Source organism: Mugil cephalus, chromosome 16, assembly GCF_022458985.1.
Source record: "Mugil cephalus isolate CIBA_MC_2020 chromosome 16, CIBA_Mcephalus_1.1, whole genome shotgun sequence".
Taxonomy (NCBI): domain Eukaryota; kingdom Metazoa; phylum Chordata; class Actinopteri; order Mugiliformes; family Mugilidae; genus Mugil; species Mugil cephalus.
Genome location: NC_061785.1, coordinates 5,208,808 through 5,222,667, shown reverse-complemented (window position 1 = coordinate 5,222,667; position 13,860 = coordinate 5,208,808). Strand labels below are relative to the sequence as shown.

The following is a 13,860-nucleotide window of genomic DNA, read 5'->3' as shown; positions in this document are numbered from 1 at the left end:
AACATGAACTCAGATTATTCAGGACTTGTTTTTCAGTGATTTCTTCCTGGTTCACAAAAATAAACATCCATTAATTGACGACCGTGTCCTTCACTGTGGTGTCGCGGTATTTATGAAACGTGCCGCATGCGCCCGACAACCTGGTCCCAACGCGGCTTAAATATCTTTTTATGGAGGGAACATTTGTTGATCTTGACAGCTGAGTGGAGCTGCAGCACTGTGACGTAAGCTCTGCGGGAACAAATACAGACGCGTGGATATTTGAGCCAAAAGTTTGAGAACAACCGAACGAGAGCTGGAGTCATTTCCTCTGAGGCAGTGGTGCAGGTTTTAAGATTCTCTCTCTCATCTCTGCATCCATTGAGGTTAACTTGTGTACGACAGGTTGTTTTCTAACCCAAAAAAGACTTATCTGTCTTTTATAAACTGAGAAAGGATTATAAAATGTCATGTTTTTGTAAATTTGTTCACATTTGTTGTATCCTGACACATGAAAAAGACCCAACGACTCATAATTTATGTCAAATTTAGCCGTTTAACAAAAACTAGATTGAATAAAATGACACTTTATGTGATTGTCGGCCTCGAAGTGTCACAAATTTGGTGAATAAATCATGAAAAGGGATAGTTTTATCTTTACAGACTTCAGCTTTATGCTTGGCGTGACTCTGAGGGGAACGTTTAAGAACACATTAAGAGAACGGCGTGTCCGCTTACTTTTGGGATTTGTCTAATGGTAAAAGCTCTGCAGCTTAATGACACTAAAATAAAACTTACTTTCCCCCCCTAAGCTCTGAGCATCAAGTTTAATATAAGTACGTAATTTAACAGATCTCCGTGTCCTGCACGCCATAAAGTAAAAAAAAAAAAAAAAGTTTTCTTTTAACATATATATAGAAACCATCTGCATTAAAACCCTGAATCCTTAAAAAAAAAAGCAGATTTGCAGCTGTTGTGCGCCTCATTAGTGGATCCAATGAGTTTTTGGTGGCTTTATCCACTTGACTTCTGAGCCGATTATATAAGCGAATGTACAGTGACTTTCCTGCACTTGTCAAGAGTGAAAACTGTCGACTTAAACGGAGCCGAGTGAAGCTCGAGGTGCCGTGTTTATTTTGAGCTCGCGTCCGCTGGCTCCGATTCAACAGGTTTATTTTTTTATTTTTTTATTTATTCTGGCTCTCCACCAGAAACAAAAAGACTCAAAGTTTTTATTGACACATCTCCACATTTTCAGGACGTACAAAAATACCCAGCACAGATGGGCCCTGCTGCCTGTACGGTGCAGCGACCGTGGTGCAGCAGAGTAACACGAGGTCTATCGATTTTGTGAAGGAAGTTTAAGGAAAGATCATAACATACATAACACGCTGTTCTTTAAATACTGTTGCATCTTGTTTGTGTGGTTGTGGTGGGTTTCAGGGTTAATAATATACAGATAATGGAATAAAAAGGAAGACGTCAGAGCTGCAGTCGGCTCAAACCATCAGGTGAGAATGAAGCTTTCAAGTCTGATCATTATTATCATTTTTCAGTGAAGAGTTTGATGCACTGACACTGTCGAACATTTCAGAAACCTCAGAGTGAGGTTTTGTTTTCTATCATTCAGATTCATTTGCACGGTTGCAAAGTAGAACACAAGTTTAATGTCACTGTCAAAAAACAGGTAACTCTGGTAATGATAGTAAAAACTGTAGCAGTGGTGAATGACGGTGACATTGATGAGGAATAGTTAACCGTTGTAGCAGCATTTTAAAACAGTAATGAACACAGGTCGAATGAGTAATTTATTCCATTAAAAGTAACTTCAATTCCTAGATTTCACACAGTTTTAGTGAGAGTTATGGACATGACACAACACTGAGACCTGGAACTATACAGAAATTGCTCTTCCTTTTCTTAACCCTTTTACTGGCATTGTAACCACACTGTGATATTTTTTTGTAGAGGTAGTAATAGACAATAAAATGCTTAATTTCTCCATTTGTACCTGTTTTCTAACCATTACTAGTCATTCAGTTTGTAGAATCTAAGCTGAGGCGTTCGTACTTTTTGAGATATAGCACTTTTGATGAGATGACCATATAATAATAATAATAATAATAATAATAATATTGATAATAATCTTCTCTGTGTGTTTTTCACAGACATCGATCAGCTGAAGAGCTGCATGAAGTTGAAGGCGTCTCTGTTGCCTCCTGCTGCAGGTCTGATCGGTGCAACTGATAAAATAATGTCAACATATTCTCGCTTTCATCACAATAAAGAGTGTTTCAGATGTGACTGTGTGTGGACTCCTTCATCTTGTCTTTCTCTATTTGTTCTATTTTATTTCCCAGGGGATAAATAAAGTATGTATCTATCTACCTTTTATGTTTCATCTACCTCCTCTCTAACCTGCCGTGGTCCTGATACATATTTCCACATTATAAGGTGCTAGTATCTCCAAAAATCAATAACAGAGCCTTCAACTGGAACTTTTCTTACGTTTTGAAGATCTTTTCCAACTTTTCCTCCACAGTTTGGGTACGTTTGTTGGCAGATGTTGATCAAAGTGGCCAGAACTGAACTAGCAGCTGAACTAATCAGATTGTGTGAACGCTAACATTAATCAGCCGTTGCTCAAATATGACAAAGATTTCCCGGCATCAATCAATCGTGGACAAATAAAAAGAAACCGGACTGACTGACACATATTAGAGGCAGGATCATTTACCAGGTGAGTCACATTTAGGATTTTTGGATATTTGGCTGAAGATTCTCACATTTCTGAGAATTTACAAGATCACAGTTCAGCCATAACATTATGACCACCTTCCTATTGTTATGTAGGTCCCTCCAAAACAGTTTCTGAGAGTTTGGGATATGTTTTTTTGTTGTTGTTATTGTTCTTACAGAGTTTTTATGTGTGTCTGTGTCAGGCCGGATTCCACTAAGGTCATTGCTATGGGGTGGGGGGGGTCTGGTCTGGTCTAAGTGGGTGCTACATGTCTAAGTAACACCCACACGAATGAATACCAGTTTCAAAAGTTTCCCAGCAGAAATATGAGTTATCACAAGATGGTTCAAATGTTATTCACTTCTCCCGTCAGTGGTCATAATGTTGTGGCTGATCGGTGTATACTTACCTGGCAGGGGAGATTCTGTTGTGGCCTAACAGATATAAAAGCAGCTTGGGACCAAAGAGTTACAGGTTGGACCAAAAAGCTCCATTTCAGACCCAGCAGGTCAGAGAACACATTTTCCTTGAGTTGACTTTGGAGTTTGCACATTTTTTTTTTTGTGAAATTGAGTCAATATTTAATTCTCTCTAATTTCACCCACAAAGCTTTGGCCGTTTAGGAACCGAAAGTCTTTCCCATTTCAGCTGCTGGAGCTTTTAATGAACTCCTTCAGAGTAGTTACAGGTGTCTGTCTTTCTGTTTTCAGGTGAAGCCATTGTTCTGATTCCACTAAAATATGTAAATATTCTCAACATGTCTGTGTCAAAATCACTAGTAGAGGAAGTGGTGAGTATTTGCTATAGAGTCTGAGAGTCTTTGAAAATGCACTCATTGTGTCACCCTCTGGGTTTGCGTAAACGCGAGTTTGTGCATGACTTCGGTTTACACTCTGCTGCAGGACTGATCTGTGCAATGTTCAAATTAATATCAATCAAATACCTTCTGAAGGCTGAACACTGTGGACTCACATCATGTCACAAGAAAATCCATTACACACAATAGTTTTTGTTGTTATTTTCCCAGAAACAGCTTGAGTCTAATGGTGTGATGTTGCATAATTGTTGCTACTAACGACAGTGTTATCCATGTTAATGCATCATTCCTATGTAAACACTGTATATTCTTCCGTCTCTATTTCTTGTACATTTGTTCATAAACTAATTCTGTACATTTTTTTTTTTGCTTACACTATTTTCTGTTTTATTTTACTAGATAATATTTATATTTTATGTTTATTTTATCATATTTTTTCTTTCTTTTTATTTGTGGTTCTTGAGTGTTTCATTTATGTGCAACTAATTATTGCTCTGACCAAGCAATTTCCCTTGTGCATCATTAAAGTCTATCTCAGTCTAAGTCTAATCATTTATTTTTCGCATCGCAGAGGAAACTTTCATTCTGGAAAATTAAAGAGACAAAGTTCAGCTTTGGCTCGAGGTCATGAAATGTCTCAGTGAAAAAAATCCTAATTTAAAACGTTTCAACCAATTCTGGTTATCAATTAATCTCCCATGTGATGAAAAGTTGAGAAAAGAACTTCTACCACGTATTAATGCACACTGATCAGACATAACATTATGACCACCTTCCTCATATTGTGCAACAGTTGTGACTCATAGAGAACAGACATGGGCTTTCTGAGGGTGTCAGACCCCGTTGGGTTCTATGGATTGAGCAGTTATGGCCCTCTGTGCATTAGGCTTCTAGTTCTAGTGCACCTCACAGATACTTGATCATCTTGTTTTATCCCATTGCACCACCATGTGGCAAAGAAAGTACTTGGATTATTTTCCGTCACCTTGTGTTGCATAATTGCAACACAAGGTGGAGTTAAAAACAGAAACTTATTAAAAGAAGTGTTAAACGTGCAGTGGCAGATGGAATGAAGGTTTTTGTTTAAGAGATGTTTTTCAATGATCCATACTGCTGCAGTCTACAAAATAAAAAAAATGACCAAAAATGATAAACAAGGAATGAAACGATATAGTACAGGAGCATTTTAGGAATATATAGAATAGAACATAGAAATAAAAATATTAGGATTTGAAGTTATAGTAACATATTGTATCATGAATATGAAATGTGTGCACATTTTTTATTGAGAATTAAAAGTGTTTTGCTTGGTCACAGTAGCTTAGTTGAACATAAAAGAAACAGTCTTAAGAACCACAAGTGAAAGAAAGACAAAATAAATTAAGAGTAGAATAAAATAAAATTAAACAGAAGTAATAATAATAATAATAATAATAATAATAATAATAATAATAATAATAATAATAATAATAAAACCCTTTACAGTCATGTATTTGAAGGAGGCTAGCCGGCTCCTTCTGACGTGCTGCTATCCGCCCATTTGATTGGTTGTGACAATGTATCACGTGACAAACCAAACCAGGAAGTATTTCGATTACACAAGGCGGAAGTGTATAATCTACAGGACCTGAAAGACTTTTTTTTTTAGTGGAACAGCAGACAACGCCGTTAACGCGGAATAACACAGCTTTGACTCACTATTCACGACACGGAGTGGATATATTTTTTAATTGTCGGTGAGGACTCCAACGCGTTTTTTCCGTTTCTCTCCAGTAATTGTTGGTGTTAGCCGACGTTAGCAGCGAGCTTTAGCCTCGGAGCTAACTCACTGCTGGTGTTGTTTTTGTCCGTCTGAGACGTTCAAGTTGAGAACAGCAGGTTTATCCGGTTTGGGGGGGAAAAAAAACGGTTTGTTGTCGTTGTGCCTCATTTAGTCTTTGTTTCTTTTATAGTTGGAGCGAGTTGGCGTTATAGTTGTGCTAGTTTCTAGTTGTTATTATCAGATTAGATTCAAAGGTCGATATTAAACAGCATTAAATAGGTGATAATTATGTATTAGCAGCATGTGATGCTCCTTTACGTTTGTTTTGTTTAAGATTTATGAGCCAGATTTGTACTGTAGATCGTTTGTATTGCAAAAGATTGATTGTTTTGTGTATTTAATATGGGAAACAAGGATTATGAAAACTATAACTATATATATATATATGGTTACTAAGTGTTTGTATGAGTTTAGATCTTTAATGTGAACCACTTAAGTTATTCAATTTATTACAAATGTTCTCATGACTGGTTTAACTGACTTCTCCATGTTTTATTATTATTATTATCATTATTTTTTTAAAGGTAACCCAGGTCAGTCCGTCGCAGCTCACCCCCAGGAGTTCAATCCGTGACCCGGCTCACCATCAGTGCCTGTGTTTGCCAGGTCCAGCTCCCGTATTTACACCCGTAGTTTCAGAGCGTCTCACACATAACAGTCCCTGTCGGTCTGTCAATGGCTGGGCGTGGTGGAGGAGCCAACAGGCCCAACGGTGCCGCGTCGGCCAACAAAATCTGCCAGTTCAAACTGGTGCTGCTCGGGGAGTCGGCGGTGGGCAAGTCCAGCTTGGTGCTGCGCTTCGTTAAGGGCCAGTTTCATGAATTCCAGGAGAGCACTATCGGAGGTAAGAGATGGGAACGTGTTTCAGGACCTTTGAAGGACTTGAATTTGTGTTAAAAACACGAACGACTCAGGAGACAGACTGTGTTGCTGGTTGTGTGGGAGGGTTGGATATTGTTTGTAATTTGCTGACACAATACCTGAACAATACTTTTTTTGGTAACTCATTTTGTGGAGTGTAAACTTTCATACACACACGTCAGCCATAACATTATGACCACTGACGGGAGAAGTGAATGACATGAACCATCTTGCGACAATTCAGTGTTCTGCCGGGAAAATTTTGGACCTGGCATTCATTTGTGTGGATGTTACTTAGACATGTAGCCTCCACCTAGACCAGACCAGACACCCCCCCACCCCATAGCAATGACAGCAGGATGGAGCCTGACACGGACACACACACACAAAAACACTTGAGGAACAACACAAGGTGTTGACCCGGCCTCAAAATTCACTAGATTCCAAAATGATCAAGAATCTGCAGGTTGATCCACTATAGAGGCCCCTCCCCTCGACCTATAGGACCCAGTGGCCCCTACTAACAACATCCTGTTACCAGACTCCAGGAGGACACCCTCATAAGGTCCATGTCTATTCTCTGATAAGTTACAACTGTGTTGGAGGCACACAAGGGAGACCTATACAATATTAGGAAGGTGGTCATAATGTTAATTTGGCTGGTGCACACCTGATTTTCACATGACTAAGGTCTGTAATTGAAAGGATCTGCTTTGATCCTGTTTTCTTAAGCCTATGAATTGTACTCTAATGATTCATTGATGGCTAGAGGCTCCAGTCTTAAAGGCTTGAGCTTTGTTTCGTGGATGCACCATGACCTGCCTGCAGGACTTTGCTGTGCACTAACGCACGAACGAAACGTCTCCAATAAACCCCACAAGTCCAGTTTTGCGTGTACCTTGTACCTGTATGACTGTGAACCGTCACTGGTACATTATCATCGCACTAATGTGAATCCTCTTTCCCCCCCCTCTCTAGCTGCCTTCCTCACTCAGACCGTCTGTCTGGACGACACCACTGTGAAGTTTGAGATCTGGGACACGGCCGGTCAGGAGCGCTACCACAGCCTGGCTCCCATGTACTACAGAGGTGCTCAGGCGGCCATTGTGGTCTACGACATCACCAACACAGTAGGTTTCACCAGCAGGGCAGCAAGAGTTTTTACAAAGCCAGATGGATTATTGTTCGAGTTGCAGCTGACGTCGCTTTAAAACATTTGTGTACATATGAAGTGTTGTGCTTCCAAAATTAAACGATATCTAGTTTAAAATTAGACCTGTGAAGATCTTGTGGGTTTTCTTTGCGGGCGCAGCATGCGCAGCAGCGTTGCTGTGCTGTAAAGCGAAAATGTTCAACCGCGGTCAAAAACGGTTACACTTGCTGTGTGAGAATGACACTAATCAAGTTTGGTGGCTTATCAGGACACTTTTGTGCGTGCAAAAAACTGGGTGAAGGAGCTTCAGCGACAAGCCAGTCCCAACATCGTGATCGCTCTGGCTGGCAACAAGGCCGACATCGCAAACAAGAGAGCCGTAGATCTTCAGGTATGAACGGCAGACACATCAAATATCCACAGCTTCAACTTGAGTCGACTTTATCCTGATTTTGTATTAAACTGCACCCAAACTGTCGTCTCAGGAGGCACAAACATACGCGGACGAGAACAGCCTGCTCTTCATGGAGACCTCAGCCAAGACGGCCATGAACGTCAATGAAATTTTCATGGCCATTGGTAAGTGTTGCGTCGTGCCAGGTCTCCTTCCTTACAGCCGACGAACGTTTTTGGTCGCGGCCCAGTTAAACGCCCTCCTTTTATTTCTGAATGTAATTCAAGAAAAATATTTGAAGAAAAGTTATTTGAGAATTGTTTGAAACAGAAATAATTTGCTGTTCCCCGTCATTCTCCATGATCCTCACTCCCCAGTGGTTCCTGTTTGAAAGTTGGTCATTTATTAATGAATTAAAAAACTGCATTAATGAATATTTCTACTTCCTGTTTCACTTTTCAACAATGGCAACTGAAACTTTCGCTGAAAGTTTTTTTAGTCTTTTTTATGTACAAACCTCCTCGGTTAACCTCACAGATTCTTTACTGATCCAAAACAGTCAGTTCAATGATGGTGGAGATGGAGAAGCAGCTGGAAACACTAAAGAGGAAACACGCTCCTTTCAATCAGACCAATCACAGCTCTTGTCGGCTTCGGCGTTAGTAAACCAGCCATCAGATGAGCCGCAGGCTGTGAATAGTTCGACCCCAACAGTCGCACAAAGTTACAGACAAAACCTAGAAGCATCGACAACCGATCTAGTAAACATTGTGCTAATACGACCTTTAAATTGGGGTAACGCTTTGTGTGCTGTTCCAAATGTGGGGAGCAGAGCACCGAAAGCCTTTGTTTCCCGGTTCAGTCCGTGCACGTGGGACAGACGATAAAATAAAAAGCTGGAGATCTTAAGGTACAGATGCAAACGGATGCAAACGGACCAGGGATGATTTTGCAAAGTCCAAAAGTTATATTGAAGACATTAACTGCAATTTTCCCCACAGCTGTTCCCAGATTTCACACAGTTTTAGTGAGAGTTGTGGACATAACACAACACTGAGACCTAGAACTATACAGAAATTGCAGTTGTCCAGTTGTTCATTTCATGTTTTGTAATGTAAACTCTTTCATAACGTGCTTCTTTGCTCTAAATGAAACATTTGGAGTTGTCTTTATTTATAGGTTAATGTGTAGATAAACCATGTCACGCTTCAGAGCAAATACACGGCAGAAATGTGCAGCTTTTAAATTTTATTTATTTATTTTTTTGTCTGTCCCTGCAGCGAAGAAGCTACCGAAGAGCGACCCTCAGGCTGGAGGTGGACCAGGCGGCCGAGGGACGAGGACGGGCGTCGATCTACAAGAATCCAGCCCTCAGGGCCGCAGCAGCCACTGCTGCGGCGGCGGAAATTAGCAAGTAAAAGAAAAAAAAGAAAACGAAAGAAAACAACGAACTTAGTGAACGAGCCCTGAACATCATTTTAAAGGACAGCACGTAGCTAAAAAAAAAACCCAGAGAGGCAGGACAGGGCAGAGCCACTCGCCGCTCCTGCACTTACACTGAGATCACAGATGAGATTATCTGGACCCTCTTTTGATTAAAGGATCTTTTTAAAAAGAATCATAAGCTAGAGGGAATTCCCCGAGGTCCCTCACTACTTCTCTTCTGTCTTTCCCTCCGTGTGTGTGTGTGCGTGTGTTCGTCTCCGGCCTCTGTCTCAGTTGATTGAATACTGTTTTAAATGAACTCTCTTTGAAGTGTGATGATGAGTTTGTCCCTGTTTGTCTGAGCATGTGTGTATGTTCTCTGTGTGCGCGTGTATATATTTATATATATGCACTCACGTACATTATCTATCCCTGTCATTTCCCTCTACACTGATCCATAGAGAACATACATGACGGTTGTGTTACTGCAGGTTAGATTATGCAGTTTTTGGACACATTTGCACCTGATATTAACATGTGACTCTTTGTTTTTTTTTTTTTTTTTTTTGGACGACATTATCTTTGCAGCCTTGCATTTGCACCTATCTTACAAATGTGTTCTCATCATCTTCCTATACTTGGATTATATCTGAATATGCAATTAAGTTTGGTGCTAGTGTGCAGATAGGAGGCAATGCTATAAATGGATCTTTATTAATCTGTAAATTTAATCGTTCAGCATTTCATCTGCTGGCGCTGGCGGGGAAGAGGCAGATCCTTCTCAGCAGCGTCTCCAGGCTGCACATCCTCCTCATTCCCTAAGATCACATTTTACTGGCAGGTGTAAAAAAAAAAAAAAAAAAAAAAAAAGAGGGGGGGGGGTTTGTTGTTCTTGTTGTTATTATTAATAAAGACACATTTATAAGCGGAGGCTCGTCGAGAGGCACGTCATGATTTGACAGGCTGCACATCCGAAGGTGTTTTCTGAACTGTACAACAAATCCAGTTGTTTTCATTCTTTGTGTATTGGTAACCATAACACCAGAGAGAGTTGTTAGCCTTTTTTTTATTAAAAAAGAAAGAAAATGTGACATAACTTGTAAATCTGGAGAAAAAAAAATTGTAATAAATAACATGCAGTGATTCGTTTTCTTCTGAGTTGTTTTGCAGTGTACAGTTTGACACTGGAGGACGTTTCCAGTGATTTGCATTGCATGTACAGGCCAGACCAGAAGTATTTGGACAGGGTACACGTGACTGTGTCTTCAGGCTCTGTGCTTCTGCACATTTAATTTGAAATAAAGTAACGGATACTACTTTAAAGTGTGACTTTTTGATTTCAGTTGAGGGGTTTTTCAATGTTTTTGAGGCCAAGGACCCAAAACTGATGGAGAGATTAAGTAGGGACCCTCTACCTATTATATGTGTACTATATTAAACTAGGCCTAGTGCATTTATAAATATGCATAACTATCATCATTTTGCATTCAAATATTAACATCCTTGACATAGACATGAAGATAACGTCTTCTGCCTCCATTTATCCCTATACTTAAACATGTTGGATTCATGTTAATGTGCATTTAAAGAAATTTAAATTTCTGGGAGAAAATTTGAAAAAAAAAAAGTCTAATCAACCAAAGATTTTGTTGAAGACCTATGTTTTAGTCCTGATGAATAAACGAGTAAAATCCTTTCACAGAAGAACAGAAATAGTCAGTAAACATATCCAGACACTAGATGGCAGCATCACATTTAAATCAGAATACTTATTAAATTCACATGTGGCTATCAATTTATATATATATGTGTATTAAAAAAATAATCTGAAACTATTAGATTAAAGCTCAGTGTGGTGATATTCTGCATTCATTACTCGATTCATTTCGCAGGCAGAGTCACGATGCAGGACGAACCCACAACGGAGAGACGATATTCAGTCGGTGCTTGCATTTGTATTCATCCCCATCTGTGTGTATGTGTGAAAGTGGACAGTATGTAGATTGGCCATGCAAAAAGCCATTACTGGCAAAGTGACAAGAAAAAAAAAAAAGCCTGTCTTCACTCGTGTTCACCACATTATTCACAGCTCATTTTAAAGTAAATGTTTCTCTGGGTTAATGCAGTTTGTCCTGGACCCTTTTAGGGATTTGCATAAAGCTCTTTGAGGTTTAAACACACAGGTAAATAAAGTCAAGGGCTCAACATTTGAACATTTGACACGTGTGCACTACTATATAGCTCTTTGTTGTACCTAATGTTTTGACCACCTCATTTTGTTATATTTCCAGAAAATGTTTTTTAATATATATTTATAGATATATAACAGACGACATATGGTAGATTTTCTCTTTTTTTTTGTATTTATGTTCATTTTATGTATTTATTCAGAGGGTGTTGGAGTCCAATCGCTCTACACAGATCTGATGTTATCTCTTTCGTGGAGCCGAAGCCTCCGGAGTCACATGCTTTGCGTATTTTATTTTATTTTTTTCACGGCACGTCTTTTCCTTTTATCAATACGACATTTTCTCAACCGCTGCCATAATATTCAGACTTATTTTATCTGCTTCACACACTTAACGGTTCATTCTCCCCTCTCGGCTCAATACGTTTATGGTTTATGCCTCATTATTACCTCAGGTTAATGGCGTATTAGCTATAAAAGCATTTGCAATTATCTTCTTCTGCACGCACGACCAGCTAGCAAAGCCTTTAACTTAATAAATGAAGTAAACCCTCAACGTACACTAGTAAAAACCTACAATGTTTGGATTTTAATGCATTTTTTAGGTGGTTTGAGTTACTGTTGCCAATAAAAACATTACATTTCACCTCTTCTTAAAGCTATTTTAACTCTCAGAGAGTCTCCGAGATATGGCAGCGTTTCTGCCCAAAGCAGGCGTGTGCTCTGTTCCCAGTAAATGATTTCTCATTTGTCGAGCTGTCAGTCAAGATGTGTTCTGTCACAAAAAAAAAAAAAAAAGAAACTCATTTCATGCTTGGCCTCTGTGAATCATAAGCGAGCCGGACTGGAATTGACTGTGTTTAGAGGAGGAGGAGAAGATTTGCAGAGTTAAAGGAAATGTGCCCTGAAAATAAATGCGTTTTGTTCCACCGTTAGTCCTCGCGTCTCTTGGTACGACCAATGAAAACGGGGTTTGGGGTGGAGGGGGGGTGGAGGGGGGTGAGGGTGGTGGGACGTGGGCAAAAAGGTTGCCATAACAACAAGAATTTTTTTTTGGATTAGCTCCGCTACCGTAAATGTAAAAGCAATGGCCTCAATTTTATAGCAAAAAAAAAAAAAAAAAAAACACAATTTGAAACGCTCTGATGGATTCTGTGTGACGTCTTAAGACAGAACTGTCATTAAATACCAAGGGCACGGGGACGCGCTATCTGGATTCCATTCTGTGGCGCGGTTTGAGATTTCGGCTGATAGCAATGCTACGTGTGATGTGGTGCAATAATTGTCTCTTATCTAAAATGAAACATCTAACCGGGTTGCCAGAGGATGGGATGGAAGTAGGACAGACTAAACCTCAGCCACCACGTGTTTATGTTACGTTTCCCGTAAAAAGCAGAGCTACAGAGACCCGGTCTGCTCTGATTGGCTGGTTCCAGTGCTTCATGTTGAAGCTGGTGAAGCGTAGAAAGTCTGGAGCGTTTCATTGGATGAAAAAAGAAAATGTTTACGCCCAAGAGTATATAAATCACAATACAACAGAATTACACCACAAAAAGTAAATTAATAAACCCTGGACCATTCATACACACACTCACACCTCAATTTAGAGTCACCGATTAGCCTAACGAGCATGTCTTTGGAGGTGGGAGGAAACTGGAGCACCTGGAGAAAACCCACGCAGAAAATGTTATAGTGCTCACAAATATTAATAGTTTTGATTTCCCTCTGATTAAGGGAGGACTTAATAGAAATGGTAGCTGGGTTTACATGGAGCCAAATATTCTGAATACAATCGGTTTAGAAGCCCAAACCAAATTAAAATGCTCCATATAAACACATCAGTTGGAATAAATAGGCCTAAACTGAATTGAAATTCTATTGGTTTCACAGGGGTAGAATATTCCTTTTCCCAAACCGATGGAAAGTCATGCGGACAATGAATCTGAATGAAGTCATGAAGTCAGGCTCTGTTTTGTCTAGATGTAAATGCGCAGTGACTATAATAGAAGTATTGAACTGTTTAAAAAGGTCCAACAAAAATTAATTTAATGGACTGACTGAAAACCGTGAAGACTTTACACTATAAGGCTAAACAGCAGAAAAGCAAAAGCTGTTAATAATAAAAGTGTAAAAACAATAGCAACTGCTATACGGATTAGACAAGAGACCTCCATCTTTGATCAGTCACATGATGTTTTCATCGATCTATCACACGTCTGTAAAACGTCTGTTCCGATTAAAAGTAGAGGTACACGTGAACATCAGTTCAGAATAGATCACCTCACATTGAAAGAGTTGACCCGAAACCTTCAATCAGAATTAACGCGAAAAAAGTCTCCATGTAAGACCAGGCTAATGTGTTGTTCAACCTCGCTGTAAGAAAGCAATAAATAAAGGCTTTTTTGTGAAAATTTGAATTTATAAAATTTCGCCAGTGATGAAAAGAAATTACTGATAAAGACTCACACACAAAAACACTTC

At 39.5% G+C, this 13,860-nt stretch overlaps 1 protein-coding gene across 1 annotated transcript; it reads left to right on the top strand.

The window, feature by feature from the left end:
* The first annotated feature begins 5,123 nt into the window (after window positions 1–5,123).
* On the top strand, window positions 5,124–10,507 carry LOC125022721 (ras-related protein Rab-5C-like). The gene is made up of 6 exons (XM_047609621.1): window positions 5,124–5,272; window positions 5,883–6,202; window positions 7,198–7,349; window positions 7,641–7,763; window positions 7,858–7,951; window positions 9,047–10,507. The coding sequence occupies exons 2-6, from the start codon at window positions 6,034–6,036 to the stop codon at window positions 9,175–9,177; spliced, it is 669 nt and encodes a 222-aa protein (XP_047465577.1). The 5' UTR covers window positions 5,124–5,272; window positions 5,883–6,033; the 3' UTR covers window positions 9,178–10,507.
* Window positions 10,508–13,860: the final 3,353 nt, after the last annotated feature.